The sequence below is a fragment of the Lepidochelys kempii genome, chromosome 13 (genome assembly GCF_965140285.1).
Source record: "Lepidochelys kempii isolate rLepKem1 chromosome 13, rLepKem1.hap1, whole genome shotgun sequence".
NCBI classification, from domain to species: domain Eukaryota; kingdom Metazoa; phylum Chordata; order Testudines; family Cheloniidae; genus Lepidochelys; species Lepidochelys kempii.
Window position 1 is genome coordinate 36,885,072 of NC_136392.1, and position 18,207 is coordinate 36,903,278.

Consider the following 18,207-nt stretch of genomic DNA (forward strand, 5'->3'; position numbering starts at 1 on the left):
CAGTGACCTCACACTGCTGCCGGTACGGCCCCCATCCCATCACCCCACCCCAGTGACCTCACACTGCTGCAGGTACGGCCCCCATCCCATCACCCCACCCCAGTGACCTCACACTGCTGCAGGTACGGCCCCCATCCCATCACCCCGCCCCAGTGACCTCACACTGCTGCAGGTACGGCCCCCATCCCATCACCCCACCCCAGTGACCTCACACTGCTGCCGATACTGGCCCCATCCCATCACCCCGCCCCCAGTGACCTCACACTGCTGCCGATACTGGCCCCATCCCATCACCCCACCCCAGTGACCTCACACTGCTGCAGGTACTGGCCCCATCCCATCACCCCGCCCCCAGTGACCTCACACTGCTGCAGGTACGGCCCCCATCCCATCACCCCACCCCTGTGACCTCACACTGCTGCAGGTACCGTCCCCATCCCATCACCCCACCCCAGTGACCTCACACTGCTGCAGGTACTGGCCCCATCCCATCACCCCGCCCCCAGTGACCTCACACTGCTGCAGGTACCGTCCCCATCCCATCACCCCACCCCAGTGACCTCACACTGCTGCCGATACTGGCCCCATCCCATCACCCCACCCCAGTGACCTCACACTGCTGCAGGTACGGCCCCCATCCCATCACCCCACCCCAGTGACCTCACACTGCTGCAGGTACCGTCCCCATCCCATCACCCCACCCCAGTGACCTCACACTGCTGCCGATACCGGCCCCATCCCATCACCCCACCCCAGTGACCTCACACTGGTGCAGGTACCGTCCCCATCCCATCACCCCACCCCAGTGACCTCACACTGCTGCAGGTACGGCCCCCATCCCATCACCCCACCACAGTGACCTCACACTGCTGCAGGTACGGCCCCCATCCCATCACCCCACCCCAGTGACCTCACACTGCTGCAGGTACGGCCCCCATCCCATCACCCCGCCCCAGTGACCTTACACTGCTGCAGGTACGGCCCCCATCCCATCACCCCGCCCCAGTGACCTCACACTGCTGCCGATACTGGCCCCATCCCATCACCCCGCCCCCAGTGACCTCACACTGCTGCCGATACTGGCCCCATCCCATCACCCCACCCCAGTGACCTCACACTGCTGCAGGTACTGGCCCCATCCCATCACCCCGCCCCCAGTGACCTCACACTGCTGCAGGTACGGCCCCCATCCCATCACCCCGCCCCCAGTGACCTCACACTGCTGCAGGTACGGCCCCCATCCCATCACCCCACCCCAGTGACCTCACACTGCTGCAGGTACCGTCCCCATCCCATCACCCCGCCCCAGTGACCTCACACTGCTGCCGATACTGGCCCCATCCCATCACCCCACCCCAGTGACCTCACACTGCTGCAGGTACGGCCCCCATCCCATCACCCCACCCCAGTGACCTCACACTGCTGCAGGTACGGCCCCCATCCCATCACCCCGCCCCAGTGACCTCACACTGCTGCCGATACTGGCCCCATCCCATCACCCCGCCCCCAGTGACCTCACACTGCTGCCGATACTGGCCCCATCCCATCACCCCACCCCAGTGACCTCACACTGCTGCAGGTACTGGCCCCATCCCATCACCCCGCCCCCAGTGACCTCACACTGCTGCAGGTACGGCCCCCATCCCATCACCCCGCCCCCAGTGACCTCACACTGCTGCAGGTACGGCCCCCATCCCATCACCCCACCCCAGTGACCTCACACTGCTGCAGGTACCGTCCCCATCCCATCACCCCACCCCAGTGACCTCACACTGCTGCAGGTACTGGCCCCATCCCATCACCCCGCCCCCAGTGACCTCACACTGCTGCAGGTACTGTCCCCATCCCATCACCCCACCCCAGTGATCTCACACTGCTGCAGGTACGGCCCCCATCCCATCACCCCACCCCAGTGACCTCACACTGCTGCAGGTACGGCCCCCATCCCATCACCCCACCCCAGTGACCTCACACTGCTGCCGATACTGGCCCCATCCCATCACCCCGCCCCCAGTGACCTCACACTGCTGCCGATACTCGCCCCATCCCATCACCCCACCCCAGTGACCTCACACTGCTGCAGGTACTGGCCCCATCCCATCACCCCGCCCCCAGTGACCTCACACTGCTGCAGGTACGGCCCCCATCCCATCACCCCACCCCAGTGACCTCACACTGCTGCAGGTACCGTCCCCATCCCATCACCCCACCCCAGTGACCTCACACTGCTGCAGGTACTGGCCCCATCCCATCACCCCGCCCCCAGTGACCTCACACTGCTGCAGGTACCGTCCCCATCCCATCACCCCGCCCCAGTGACCTCACACTGCTGCAGGTACCGTCCCCATCCCATCACCCCACCCCAGTGACCTCACACTGCTGCAGGTACGGCCCCCATCCCATCACCCCGCCCCAGTGACCTCACACTGCTGCAGGTACGGCCCCCATCCCATCACCCCACCCCAGTGACCTCACACTGCTGCCGATACTGGCCCCATCCCATCACCCCGCCCCCAGTGACCTCACACTGCTGCCGATACTGGCCCCATCCCATCACCCCACCCCAGTGACCTCACAGTGCTGCAGGTACTGGCCCCATCCCATCACCCCGCCCCCAGTGACCTCACACTGCTGCAGGTACGGCCCCCATCCCATCACCCCGCCCCCAGTGACCTCACACTGCTGCAGATACGGCCCCCATCCCATCACCCCACCCCAGTGACCTCACACTGCTGCAGGTACCGTCCCCATCCCATCACCCCACCCCAGTGACCTCACACTGCTGCAGGTACTGGCCCCATCCCATCACCCCGCCCCCAGTGACCTCACACTGCTGCAGGTACCGTCCCCATCCCATCCCCCCGCCCCAGTGACCTCACACTGCTGCAGGTACCGTCCCCATCCCATCACCCCACCCCAGTGATCTCACACTGCTGCAGGTACGGCCCCCATCCCATCACCCCACCCCAGTGACCTCACACTGCTGCAGGTACGGCCCCCATCCCATCACCCCACCCCAGTGACCTCACACTGCTGCAGGTACGGCCCCCATCCCATCACCCCGCCCCAGTTACCTCACACTGCTGCAGGTACGGCCCCCATCCCATCACCCCACCCCAGTGACCTCACACTGCTGCCGATACTGGCCCCATCCCATCACCCCGCCCCCAGTGACCTCACACTGCTGCCGATACTGGCCCCATCCCATCACCCCACCCCAGTGACCTCACACTGCTGCAGGTACTGGCCCCATCCCATCACCCCGCCCCCAGTGACCTCACACTGCTGCAGGTACGGCCCCCATCCCATCATCCCACCCCAGTGACCTCACACTGCTGCAGGTACCGTCCCCATCCCATCACCCCACCCCAGTGACCTCACACTGCTGCAGGTACTGGCCCCATCCCATCACCCCGCCCCCAGTGACCTCACACTGCTGCAGGTACCGTCCCCATCCCATCACCCCGCCCCAGTGACCTCACACTGCTGCAGGTACCGTCCCCATCCCATCACCCCACCCCAGTGACCTCACACTGCTGCAGGTACTGGCCCCATCCCATCACCCCGCCCCCAGTGACCTCACACTGCTGCCGATACTGGCCCCATCCCATCACCCCACCCCAGTGACCTCACACTGCTGCAGGTACGGCCCCCATCCCATCACCCCACCCCAGTGACCTCACACTGCTGCAGGTACCGTCCCCATCCCATCACCCCACCCCAGTGACCTCACACTGCTGCAGGTATCGTCCCCATCCCATCACCCCACCCCAGTGACCTCACACTGCTGCAGGTACGGCCCCCATCCCATCACCCCACCCCAGTGACCTCACACTGCTGCAGGTACGGCCCCCATCCCATCACCCCACCCCAGTGACCTCACACTGCTGCAGGTACGGCCCCCATCCCATCACCCCGCCCCAGTGACCTCACACTGCTGCAGGTACGACCCCCATCCCATCACCCCACCCCAGTGACCTCACACTGCTGCCGATACTGGCCCCATCCCATCACCCCGCCCCCAGTGACCTCACACTGCTGCCGATACTGGCCCCATCCCATCACCCCACCCCAGTGACCTCACACTGCTGCAGGTACTGGCCCCATCCCATCACCCCGCCCCCAGTGACCTCACACTGCTGCAGGTACGGCCCCCATCCCATCACCCCGCCCCCAGTGACCTCACACTGCTGCAGGTACGGCCCCCATCCCATCACCCCACCCCAGTGACCTCACACTGCTGCAGGTACCGTCCCCATCCCATCACCCCGCCCCAGTGACCTCACACTGCTGCCGATACTGGCCCCATCCCATCACCCCACCCCAGTGACCTCACACTGCTGCAGGTACGGCCCCCATCCCATCACCCCACCCCAGTGACCTCACACTGCTTCAGGTACGGCCCCCATCCCATCACCCCGCCCCAGTGACCTCACACTGCTGCAGGTACGGCCCCCATCCCATCACCCCACCCCAGTGACCTCACACTGCTGCCGATACTGGCCCCATCCCATCACCCCGCCCCCAGTGACCTCACACTGCTGCCGATACTGGCCCCATCCCATCACCCCACCCCAGTGACCTCACACTGCTGCAGGTACTGGCCCCATCCCATCACCCCGCCCCCAGTGACCTCATACTGCTGCAGGTACGGCCCCCATCCCATCACCCCGCCCCCAGTGACCTCACACTGCTGCAGGTACGGCCCCCATCCCATCACCCCACCCCAGTGACCTCACACTGCTGCAGGTACCGTCCCCATCCCATCACCCCACCCCAGTGACCTCACACTGCTGCAGGTACTGGCCCCATCCCATCACCCCGCCCCCAGTGACCTCACACTGCTGCAGGTACCGTCCCCATCCCATCCCCCCGCCCCAGTGACCTCACACTGCTGCAGGTACTGTCCCCATCCCATCACCCCACCCCAGTGATCTCACACTGCTGCAGGTACGGCCCCCATCCCATCACCCCACCCCAGTGACCTCACACTGCTGCAGGTACGGCCCCCATCCCATCACCCCACCCCAGTGACCTCACACTGCTGCAGGTACGGCCCCCATCCCATCACCCCGCCCCAGTGACCTCACACTGCTGCAGGTACGGCCCCCATCCCATCACCCCACCCCAGTGACCTCACACTGCTGCCGATACTGGCCCCATCCCATCACCCCGCCCCCAGTGACCTCACACTGCTGCCGATACTGGCCCCATCCCATCACCCCACCCCAGTGACCTCACACTGCTGCAGGTACTGGCCCCATCCCATCACCCCGCCCCCAGTGACCTCACACTGCTGCAGGTACGGCCCCCATCCCATCACCCCACCCCAGTGACCTCACACTGCTGCAGGTACCGTCCCCATCCCATCACCCCACCCCAGTGACCTCACACTGCTGCAGGTACTGGCCCCATCCCATCACCCCGCCCCCAGTGACCTCACACTGCTGCAGGTACCGTCCCCATCCCATCACCCCGCCCCAGTGACCTCACACTGCTGCAGGTACCGTCCCCATCCCATCACCCCACCCCAGTGACCTCACACTGCTGCAGGTACGGCCCCCATCCCATCACCCCGCCCCAGTGACCTCACACTGCTGCAGGTACGGCCCCCTTCCCATCACCCCACCCCAGTGACCTCACACTGCTGCCGATACTGGCCCCATCCCATCACCCCGCCCCCAGTGACCTCACACTGCTGCCGATACTGGCCCCATCCCATCACCCCGCCCCAGTGACCTCACACTGCTGCAGGTACCGTCCCCATCCCATCACCCCACCCCAGTGACCTCACACTGCTGCAGGTACGGCCCCCATCCCATCACCCCGCCCCAGTGACCTCACACTGCTGCAGATACGGCCCCCATCCCATCACCCCACCCCAGTGACCTCACACTGCTGCAGGTACCGTCCCCATCCCATCACCCCACCCCCAGTGACCTCACACTGCTGCAGATACGGCCCCCATCCCATCACCCCACCCCAGTGACCTCACACTGCTGCAGGTACCGTCCCCATCCCATCACCCCACCCCTGTGACCTCACACTGCTGCAGGTACTGGCCCCATCCCATCACCCCGCCCCCAGTGACCTCACACTGCTGCAGGTACCGTCCCCATCCCATCCCCCCGCCCCAGTGACCTCACACTGCTGCAGTTACCGTCCCCATCCCATCACCCCACCCCAGTGACCTCACACTGCTGCAGGTACGGCCCCCATCCCATCACCCCACCCCAGTGACCTCACACTGCTGCAGGTACGGCCCCCATCCCATCACCCCGCCCCAGTGACCTCACACTGCTTCAGGTACGGCCCCCATCCCATCACCCCACCCCAGTGACCTCACACTGCTGCCGATACTGGCCCCATCCCATCACCCCGCCCCCAGTGACCTCACACTGCTGCCGATACTGGCCCCATCCCATCACCCCACCCCAGTGACCTCACACTGCTGCAGGTACTGGCCCCATCCCATCACCCCGCCCCCAGTGACCTCACACTGCTGCAGGTACGGCCCCCATCCCATCACCCCACCCCAGTGACCTCACACTGCTGCAGGTACCGTCCCCATCCCATCACCCCACCCCAGTGACCTCACACTGCTGCAGGTACTGGCCCCATCCCATCACCCCGCCCCCAGTGACCTCACACTGCTGCAGGTACCGTCCCCATCCCATCACCCCGCCCCAGTGACCTCACACTGCTGCAGGTACGGCCCCCATCCCATCACCCCACCCCAGTGACCTCACACTGCTGCAGGTACCGGCCCCATCCCATCACCCCACCCCAGTGACCTCACACTGCTGCCGATACCGGCCCCCATCCCATCACCCCACCCCAGTGAGCTCACACTGCTTCAGGTACGGCCCCCATCCCATCACCCCGCCCCAGTGACCTCACACTGCTGCAGGTACGGCCCCCATCCCATCACCCCACCCCAGTGACCTCACACTGCTGCCGATACTGGCCCCATCCCATCACCCCGCCCCCAGTGACCTCACACTGCTGCCGATACTGGCCCCATCCCATCACCCCACCCCAGTGACCTCACACTGCTGCAGGTACTGGCCCCATCCCATCACCCCGCCCCCAGTGACCTCATACTGCTGCAGGTACGGCCCCCATCCCATCACCCCGCCCCCAGTGACCTCACACTGCTGCAGGTACGGCCCCCATCCCATCACCCCACCCCAGTGACCTCACACTGCTGCAGGTACCGTCCCCATCCCATCACCCCACCCCAGTGACCTCACACTGCTGCAGGTACTGGCCCCATCCCATCACCCCGCCCCCAGTGACCTCACACTGCTGCAGGTACCGTCCCCATCCCATCCCCCCGCCCCAGTGACCTCACACTGCTGCAGGTACTGTCCCCATCCCATCACCCCACCCCAGTGATCTCACACTGCTGCAGGTACGGCCCCCATCCCATCACCCCACCCCAGTGACCTCACACTGCTGCAGGTACGGCCCCCATCCCATCACCCCACCCCAGTGACCTCACACTGCTGCAGGTACGGCCCCCATCCCATCACCCCGCCCCAGTGACCTCACACTGCTGCAGGTACGGCCCCCATCCCATCACCCCACCCCAGTGACCTCACACTGCTGCCGATACTGGCCCCATCCCATCACCCCGCCCCCAGTGACCTCACACTGCTGCCGATACTGGCCCCATCCCATCACCCCACCCCAGTGACCTCACACTGCTGCAGGTAGTGGCCCCATCCCATCACCCCGCCCCCAGTGACCTCACACTGCTGCAGGTACGGCCCCCATCCCATCACCCCACCCCAGTGACCTCACACTGCTGCAGGTACCGTCCCCATCCCATCACCCCACCCCAGTGACCTCACACTGCTGCAGGTACTGGCCCCATCCCATCACCCCGCCCCCAGTGACCTCACACTGCTGCAGGTACCGTCCCCATCCCATCACCCCGCCCCAGTGACCTCACACTGCTGCAGGTACCGTCCCCATCCCATCACCCCACCCCAGTGACCTCACACTGCTGCAGGTACGGCCCCCATCCCATCACCCCGCCCCAGTGACCTCACACTGCTGCAGGTACGGCCCCCTTCCCATCACCCCACCCCAGTGACCTCACACTGCTGCCGATACTGGCCCCATCCCATCACCCCGCCCCCAGTGACCTCACACTGCTGCCGATACTGGCCCCATCCCATCACCCCACCCCAGTGACCTCACACTGCTGCAGGTACTGGCCCCATCCCATCACCCCGCCCCCAGTGACCTCACACTGCTGCAGGTACGGCCCCCATCCCATCACCCCGCCCCAGTGACCTCACACTGCTGCAGATACGGCCCCCATCCCATCACCCCACCCCAGTGACCTCACACTGCTGCAGGTACCGTCCCCATCCCATCACCCCACCCCCAGTGACCTCACACTGCTGCAGATACGGCCCCCATCCCATCACCCCACCCCAGTGACCTCACACTGCTGCAGGTACCGTCCCCATCCCATCACCCCACCCCTGTGACCTCACACTGCTGCAGGTACTGGCCCCATCCCATCACCCCGCCCCCAGTGACCTCACACTGCTGCAGGTACCGTCCCCATCCCATCCCCCCGCCCCAGTGACCTCACACTGCTGCAGTTACCGTCCCCATCCCATCACCCCACCCCAGTGACCTCACACTGCTGCAGGTACGGCCCCCATCCCATCACCCCACCCCAGTGACCTCACACTGCTGCAGGTACGGCCCCCATCCCATCACCCCGCCCCAGTGACCTCACACTGCTTCAGGTACGGCCCCCATCCCATCACCCCACCCCAGTGACCTCACACTGCTGCCGATACTGGCCCCATCCCATCACCCCGCCCCCAGTGACCTCACACTGCTGCCGATACTGGCCCCATCCCATCACCCCACCCCAGTGACCTCACACTGCTGCAGGTACTGGCCCCATCCCATCACCCCGCCCCCAGTGACCTCACACTGCTGCAGGTACGGCCCCCATCCCATCACCCCACCCCAGTGACCTCACACTGCTGCAGGTACCGTCCCCATCCCATCACCCCACCCCAGTGACCTCACACTGCTGCAGGTACTGGCCCCATCCCATCACCCCGCCCCCAGTGACCTCACACTGCTGCAGGTACCGTCCCCATCCCATCACCCCGCCCCAGTGACCTCACACTGCTGCAGGTACGGCCCCCATCCCATCACCCCACCCCAGTGACCTCACACTGCTGCAGGTACCGGCCCCATCCCATCACCCCACCCCAGTGACCTCACACTGCTGCCGATACCGGCCCCCATCCCATCACCCCACCCCAGTGAGCTCACACTGCTGCCGGTACCGTCCCCATCCCATCACCCCGCCCCCAGTGACCTCACACTGCTGCCGATACTGGCCCCATCCCATCACCCCACCCCAGTGACCTCACACTGCTGCCGATACTGGCCCCATCCAACGTTCTCACTAATTATTACCATCCATGTGCAGAATAAATATTGTTATGTGCACCAATATGGAGGGAATGTGTGGTGGGCGTGGGGCCGAGGGGTTCGGAGTGTGGGAGGGGGCTCAGGGCTGGGGCAGTGGGTTGAGGCTTGGGGGATGAGGGCTCTGAGGTGGGGCCAGGGATGAGGGGTTTGGGGTGCAGGCTGCCCCAGGGCTGCAGCGGAGAGAGAGGATTCCCCCCAGCCCTCTCTCCCTGAAGAAGCACCTGGGCTGGGGGAGAGCATCTCTCCCAGCTGCAGCAGCTCCAGGGCTGCGGGAGTCCTCTCTCCCTGTGGCAGCCCTGGGGCAGCCTGCACCCCAAACCTCTCATCCCTGGCCCCACCTCAGAGCCCTCACCCCCCAAGTGGGCAGGGCGGAGAGGCGTCTCTCCCTGCCGCACCGCAGCCCTGGTGCTGGGGGAATTGCTGCGGCCCCGCATGCCCCAAGCTCCCCCATCACCACCCCCACCTCACCCCACACCCGTGAGTGCAATGTACACACCTGTGTGGCCCTTGGTGGCCTCCTGCATGGCCGTGCAGGCGTGCAACTTACAGGGAACATAGTCCCCCTCCCATCACCCCACCCCCAGTGACCACACACTGCTGCAGGTAGCTTCCCCCTCTCATCCCCCTGCCCCCAAGGACCTCCTACTGCTGCAGGTTCCACGCCCATCCCATCCCCCTGCCCCTTGAGTCTTGAGTTTCTGAGTTGTCTCCATCTGACACACACACACAGACACTCTGACTGCACTTCATGGGCTGTTTCATTCCCCTCCCCTCTTTGCCCCAACAGCTGCAACACAAGGCGCGTCTGACTGAAGAGGTGGGACTGATTGATTTGACTTCTGCTCATCGCAGAGTGAGGCCGGGGACCATGTGCAGCGTGGCTGGCTGGGGGAGGACTAGCCTGACTGATACACCCAACACCCTTCAGGAAGTGAACCTGTTGGTGATAAGCGATGAGACCTGTTACAAGCGGTACCGTTACTATTACCCCTCCAGCATGCTGTGCGCAGGGGACCCTGATGACCAGAAGTCAATTTATCTGGTAAGTGGCTGATTGGCTTGGGCTCCTGCTGCTGGTTGTCCTTCCTCAGCCGCATTGTGGGGTCAGCCAGGGCTCACAGGGGCCTGGCAAGTGCAGTGGGAACTCAGCCCTATTGATTGTCTAGCCCTAAATGACTAGACCCTTGTAACATGCCTATCCTACTGCAGAGCCTTCCACCCAGGTCGTACACTGACACCTTCACCTCCTTATTGTCACGCATTGGCCAGGGGTATCCCTCGGCCCCTCCCTGCCTGATTCACACGCCATGGGAATGTGGAAAGAATGACACAGGGTGGCAGGGTCCAAATAATGACATTCATTAACAACACACAACCCATGAGACCTGGCTCCCAGCCCACGGCTGCTCTGCTCGGGTTCCGGTAATGTAGGAGACATAGGACAGTGTGAGCCCCACTGGAGGGCTCCCACGCTGTTGACAGGAACATCACCCAATTCCTGAGCACTACAGTCAGTGACAGCCCCAAGCTGGCTCTTTCAATCTTTCAAATCCTAGACGAGCCCCTCCTCGGAGTCATGGCATGGCAGAGTTGAGGCCAGACCAGACCAGATCATCCAGTCTGAAAATCTGCAGATCGCAGGCCACCAACCCTGCCCAGCATCCGCACACTAAAACCAACAGCCAAAATGTGACCAAGGCATCACGGCCCACAGGCAGGGCTTAACTTGTAATCAAAGAGGTGTCAGGACTTAAGCAATTAGGTGCCAGGACTCAAGCAATTTTTTACATTCGTACCTGATGCAGAAGGCCCAGAGGCGCCAGGGATATGGACGGTCAAGTCTGGCGATGCTGGGGCTCAGCCCGGGCACAAATTAAGCACTGCCCACTGGAGACAAACCTGTGGTGGCGACAGGCAGAGAACAGGAGGGACTGAGGGGCCACCAATGCCCGAGGCCCCACAGTGGCAGGAAATGGATTAGGAGAGATGTGCCCAGATTGTTGCAATGGGTGACCCATGCCCCAGAGGAAGGTGAACCCCCCTGCGCCCTGCAAGGTCCCCAGCACTCTGACCTGGGGGAAAGATTCCTTCCCAGCCCAGAACGCGTTGATCACTCAGACCCTGGCCGTGTGAGCAAGCTCCTGAAAGGGAGAACCCTCTCTATCACCTCCCGTGTCCCATCCTCAGCCCCGGCCACTTCGGAGGCTTCAGATCAATCCCCACCACCTACTCCCCGTTTACACAACACATCTTGAGTGACACATCTGGGATTGATCCAGGGACATCCAGAGCGAAAGGCATGAGCTGCCCCAGCTAGCACTGCAGAGCTGTTGGGTCCCACCAGCTGGCGTCGGCTATGATGATAAAGTCTCCATCACTGGCAATTTTAACATCAAGCCTGGATGTTTTTTTAAATGATCTGCTCTAGTTTAACCAGGAATTAATTCAGGACCATCCAATGGCCTGTGTCATGCCAGCCTAGTGTGGGTCACAGCTGAGAGTGCCAAATTCAGGACAGTCTGGTACAAAAACCAGGGCAGACACAACCCAAAACTGATGGCTTATTCTATAATTCAATTTCACCAGGCCAGTAACAAAAGTGAGCTTCTCTCTCACCACACTGATTAACAAGAAGCCAAAACACGTGTCCAGCCCTTGGCTTACCACCCAGGCAACTGGTCTTTATGCTGAGAGGTTACAGAAAACCAGATTCATCATATATAGGGATCTTCTAATCCCAGAGGATCAGCCACTTCACCAGGTCAAGCTATAGTTCCGCTCCTACCTCAAAATCATGCTTGTAGCCAAACCTTTAGTAACTAAAAACTAAAGGTTTTATTATAGAAATAAAAGAGACAAGACTGTTATTAAATGGTTAAAAGAATCATATACATTACAAGTGATTTTCAGAGTCTGTAGATCAGGTTCATAGTAGTGATGATAAATTGGCTAGCTTGCAAAAAGTTTCTGTGGGTCACCCAGACAGGTTGTGGGGTCATTCAGTCCATTGTTCAAATCTTCCTTGTTAGAAATCACAGTCCAGAGAAGTGAAGCAGGGATGAAGACAAAGAAGTGATGTCACCATCTCCACTTTTATACTTTCAGCACAAGTGCATGGAAAGTTACTGGCAAAAGATGGAGTCTTATATCACGAGTCCTTATCCCATGTCCTTCCATGCCTTGCTGGGTCACTGGGCCTCCATTACCCATATGCTCTTTCAGGAGTCCTCTGAAGAGGTCCCTTGATATCCTTAATGGGCCATCAACACATGGCTGGCTAGTCCTGATGTAAATCTGCCTGGTGGGGGTCACCCAAGAGCAAAACATATTTGAGATAGACCTAGCCAATATTCATAACTTCAGATACAACGATGATACATGGATTTAAACAGGATAATCACACTTAACAGATTATAACCTTTACAAGGATACTTTACAAGACATGCTTTGTACAAGATTGATTGCAATTTTGTAACCATAGTGACTGAATTATTGTAACTAATCATCTTTATTTTTATACAGCATCACACAGGAGGTCAGACTAGATAATCACAATGGTGCTTCTGGTCTTAGATTCTATGAATCCCCCATCTTGGGCTTCTCAGTGCTAATTCATTTCTTTTTTGAAGATGCTCCGGCTTTAATGGCCCAAACAGTGATGTCCTGGAGTCCTGATCAGTGCTTTAAAACTCATCTCCCTGTTTATTCTGGGGCAGGGCGATTCTGGAGGCCCGCTCGTGTGCCATGGACGGGCTGAGGGCATCGTCTCCAAGTGCATCAGGAACAGCATCGCGCCTCCTGCTGTGTACACACGGATTTCCCACTTCATGCCCTGGATCACTGACACCATGAGAGGAATCTAGCAACACAGAGCCCCTGGCCAGCCACAGCCTTCTGCTACCCAACCTGCTCCTGCAAACATGTGATCAGACTTCCCTCTTAGTCTGGGCCGAGCTATTCATTGATTTATGATCAACATAGTCCTTGTGGCCAGATCAGAGACGGCGCCCTGTAATGGGGAAAGGCCCCGGGTCCCATTCCCCACCCCTCTGAGCCAGCCAGTCCCCCACCCTGGGGCCAGACTGGAGCTTCCACCCCCAGGGAGACCACATACCACGTTCCGTTCTGCTTGGACCCTGGATAGTCTCTGTAAAGCGCTGAGGAAAATGTGCAACGTTCCCTGCCCTGTGGGTCACAGGTACACCTTGTGATACACTAAATGGCTTTTTGCAGCAGCTGCTGTTGGTGTCTGGACTCCTGAGTGTTTCACTGACCGTGAGAGGTGGGCTGCCTCTGAGTGCGGGTTTGGGAGTGGGGGCTGTGGGCTGTGAAACTACAGTTAAAGGGGACGCGTGGGGAGAAGGGCCCCAATTCAGCCAGGCACTGAGCACATTCCGACATTGCAGCCCATGTGAGTAGCCCCTTTGCATCCAATCAGAATATACAAGTGCTTAAAGTCAGACACCTGATTATGCACCTTGCTAAATCAGAAGACAAATAGGAGAGAGAGAGAGAGAGAGGTTGGATAGATAGATAGATAGGGGGGTGTATGGGGATGGATAGATAGATAGATAGATAGATAGACGCGGTGTGTGGGGATGGATAGATAGATAGACGCGGTGTATGGGGATGGATAGATAGATAGACGCGGTGTGTGGGGATGGATAGATAGATAGATAGATAGACGCGGTGTGTGGGGATGGATAGATAGATAGACGCGGTGTATGGGGATGGATAGATAGATAGACGCGGTGTATGGGGATGGATAGATAGATAGATAGATAGACGCGGTGTGTGGGGATGGATAGATCGATAGATCAGGTCTGTCTTCACTGCAGAGCTCACCCAGGCTGAGCCCTAAGTGGCTACAGTCCACACACAAACCCCTGGAGGTGCTTTGGACCAGGGCCAAGTGTCCTGACTGGGGTTGTCAGCTAGGACCCAGGTTTTGCTTGATCTCAGGCTCTAACTCACCCACTTTGGAGAGAAAACACAGGCTGGATCACTCAGGGCTGGTGCTTCTCCAATGCCTTCCCACGATTCCCCCCAGGCCTAGTCTACCCTTCACCCAACTCCCTTCTGCACCAGACGTCACCCCCAGTTTCCTAGTGCCCTGGGTTGGCATTGAGCCCTTCGTTGTGCAGGGTCTGCTCCGTTTCTTCCTCGCCCTAGAGCAGAGCTGCCCTCTGGCAATTCCTCTTGCCAACATGCTGCTTCGTGGCCAGAGGCCCCCAGCCTAGCTCAGCGGGAGCACAACGGGGAGATGGACCCCACAGATAAGATCCCCAAGAGGCAAGCAGGGGAGAGGATGGAGCAGGTGGCAATTCAGTGGGGGAGGAGAATAAACAACCTGGAGGGTGCCTATGGCAGGGGAGTTGACACCAACGGCCAGCCTGACCCCCAGCCTCAACCTGCTCCTGTGACAGGGATTGAGTCGATGCTGGCACCGCTCGGCGTGTGGAGCCCTGGCTGTGCGGGACAGGCTTTGAGCCCAGAGGGGTTAATAACGGACCAGGGCAGAGCGGCCGGAGCGGCTGGGACAGACTCCGACTGCCTGCGGGAAAAGCTGGTACCTCCTGGGCCTGCTATCCCACGGGAGACAACCCCAGAGCTCAGGCCAGGGAGGACCCCACTGCTGTGGGGGATGGGACTGTGACATTCCCCAGGCTACAATCTGGACTGTTGGACAGTGTGTTCCCTCAGTTCTGCAACCTAGGGTGTCATTCACACTGCTTCACTCTGAGACCCACCACTCCCGGTCTGCTCACACCCAGCCTCCAGCATGTAAGTCTGATTTGTGTCCATTTATTCTGTTACGTAAGAGACTGTCCAGTTTGACCAATGTACATGGCAGAGGGGCATCAGACGTCAAGAATTATAACATTCAAAAACCAGTCGGAGAACACTTCAATCTCTTTGGTCACTCGATTACAGACCTAAAAGTGGCAATTCTTCAACAAAAAAACTTCAAAAACAGACTCCAAGGAGAGACTGCTGAATTGGAATTAATTTGCAAACTGGATACAATTAATTTAGGCTTGAATAGAGACTGGGAGTGGATGGGTCATTACACAAAGTAAAACTATTTCCCCATGTTTATTCCCCCCCTCCACCCTCCACTGTTCCTCAGACGTTCTTGTCAACTGCTGGAAATGGCCCACCTTGATTATCACTACAAAAGGTTTCCCCCCTTCCTGCCCCCCGCACTGCTCTCCTGCTGGTAATAGCTCACCTTAAGTGATCACTCTCCTTACAGTGTGTATGGTGACACCCATTGTTTCATGTTCTCTGTCTATATAGATCTCCCCACTGTACTTTCCACTGAATGCATCTGATAAAGTGAGCTGTAGTTCACGAAAGCTTATGCTCAAATAAATTGGTTAGTCTCTAAGGTGCCACAAGTCCTCCTTTTCTTTTTGCGAATACAGACTAACACGGCTGCTACTCTGAAAAGTGGTCTGCCAGAGCCAGTTGGTGCCTTTGCTCTCTCTTTCCTCAGCTTCCTGGGTTTTTAGCTCTAGGGCTTGCTGATGTCCAAACTCCTCAGCTTGCTTCTGAGCCCCTATTTCCAGTTCCCTTAGCTCCAAGATTTGGGGATGTTCTTTCTCTTTTTCTGCCACCTGCAGTCTGTACAGCTCCAACTTTGCAACTGCATCACTTTTGCCCATCTTTCTGCTTTTCCTGTCCCTATTTCCTTTCCCCAAAATAAGTAAACAGAAAATAATAAACCAGTAACCTTCTCTTTGACTTTTCTCGACATGCACACTTAAAGTCTCACTTAAAAATCTCCACACCAGTGTATGAAGTACAAATCTCACTCAGGACAACAAGCTGTGCATTTCACCCTGCTCAATGCACCGCTGTGATGGGGTCTCTGGGGTGCAACCTGGCCTGCGGGACCTCTGACCCCTCCAAACACAACAGCCTGGGCTGCCTCTGACACTGTGATCCTGATGTCAAACTACAAGGCTCTGGCAGGCCCTGCACTTACACAGCCATCCACAGACCAGGACATACCCAACTGAGTGACATGAATACTCTCTCAGCCACTCATGAACCATCAATATGGAGGCTCTGGCTAATTCATCCCAGCTCCCCAGCCTTGCACCCCAGAACTGTACCATCTTGCACTGGTCAGAAGCCTGGCCAGTGTAAGCTCGTTGCCCAGTTTGCCTCTCCCTCGATGTGGAGAGGACACACACTATCCTTTGTAAACTAAGCTGAGATTTCCCAAGCACCTCTATCAAAACACCCTGTTTTAAGTAAAATACAAGGCAGACTGATTAACTACAGAAAGGTCGATTTGAAGTGATTATAAGTGGGAGACATAAAGGTTAGAGAAGAAATAAATAGGTAAATATGCCTTCTATATCCTAAACTTTTAGACTAAGCAGGATTTGAATCAAACAGCTTTTCTCACTCTGACAGATGGTACAAGCAGGTTACAGATCATCAATACACAAACTGGACTCTTTTCCAGCCTGGGACCAAATTTCCCCTGCTCAAAGCCTTTGTCTTCCTGACATGATTCTAGGTGTTGAGATGGGAGGGCAGGGGGAGAGAGGCCAAGTGATGACGTCACTTCCCCTCTTTTATACTTTCAAAGATCCTTGCTATGATGTGGGTTAGCCCCAGGGAAATGATGTCTTAGGTGTAGTGAGTTTGTCGGGTGTGAGACCTGAGTGGCTTGTGAAGGACAGTGAACACTTCATTGGTTGGCACCAAATGGGGCCTCTGGGTCACAGGGGGCTGAGAGACAGGACTCCTGGTTTCTCTCCCCAACTCGGAGATGAATGGAGTATCTAGGTAGGAGCGGTGGGGGGGCCTGGGAACCAGGACCCTTGGGTTCTATCCCAGGCTCTGGAAGGTAGTGCTGACATCAGCCACAGGAATAACTACTGTGGCTGCAAATGGACCTAACAATTTTTGGTTTTTGAATGTTAACTTAAGATTGTAGTGTAGAAATGCCCATCAAGAAGCCCTCTTGCCATTGTTGCTATGATCGAGGCCGATGGCTGGTCTGTGCAGCCCCACCTTGCTCATGGCTGGGCCACCATGAGAAAGATCAAAGGGCCATGTTCCCCACCACTGAGATCAATCAGTTTCACCCCAGGCTCCCAGCACAGAGACATGGGCAGAGAGCTGAGTGAGGATGGGGCAGATGAGAAAGAGTCCCAGATGTGCCAAGAGGGGGGAGGGATAGCTCAGTGGTTTGAGCATTGGCCTGCTAAACCCAGGGTTGTGAGTTAAATCCTTGACAGGGTCATTTAGGGATCTGGGGCAAAAATTGGGGATTGGTTCTGCTTTGAGCAGGGGGTTGGACTAGATGACCTCCTGAGGTCCCTTCCAACCCTGATATTCTATGAAGAAGCACTGATGTGAGCCTCCATCCAGAGTAGTCCTGGATCCTCCTAGACATATCCCCAGCAGGGTCTTTTCCATGCAGAAGTCCAGGGAGCCAGCTTTGTAGCCTCCCCAGCTAGGCAGCATCCATCGAGCTGGGCAGTGCTCCAGTTGGGCAACATACATCCAGCTCTCCAGCAACCCAGCCATGCAGTTTCCAGGATCCCCAGCTGCTGGGCTGTTGCACGCTCTGTCCTTCCCCACAGCCAACCACACAGGCTGTGGTTGGAGACTGAGACTCTTGAGCTCTGCATTTGGATGAGTGTGTGGGTGACCCTGAGGTTTCCTGCCACCGCTCCCTGCACTGACTCTGAACATGCAGCTACA

At 59.0% G+C, this 18,207-nt stretch overlaps 1 protein-coding gene across 1 annotated transcript in view; it reads left to right on the plus strand.

Annotated features, from left to right (window-relative positions):
- LOC144929185 (mast cell protease 1A-like) overlaps window positions 1-13,657 on the plus strand; it is a 31,063-nt gene extending 17,406 nt beyond the window's left edge. Inside the window, exons 4-5 of the mRNA XM_078848190.1 lie at window positions 10,265-10,519; window positions 13,194-13,657. Coding sequence (XP_078704316.1) covers window positions 10,265-10,519; window positions 13,194-13,340 — 402 coding nt within the window. The 3' untranslated portion in view covers window positions 13,341-13,657. The remainder of the gene's footprint in view (window positions 1-10,264; window positions 10,520-13,193) is intronic.
- Window positions 13,658-18,207: the final 4,550 nt, after the last annotated feature.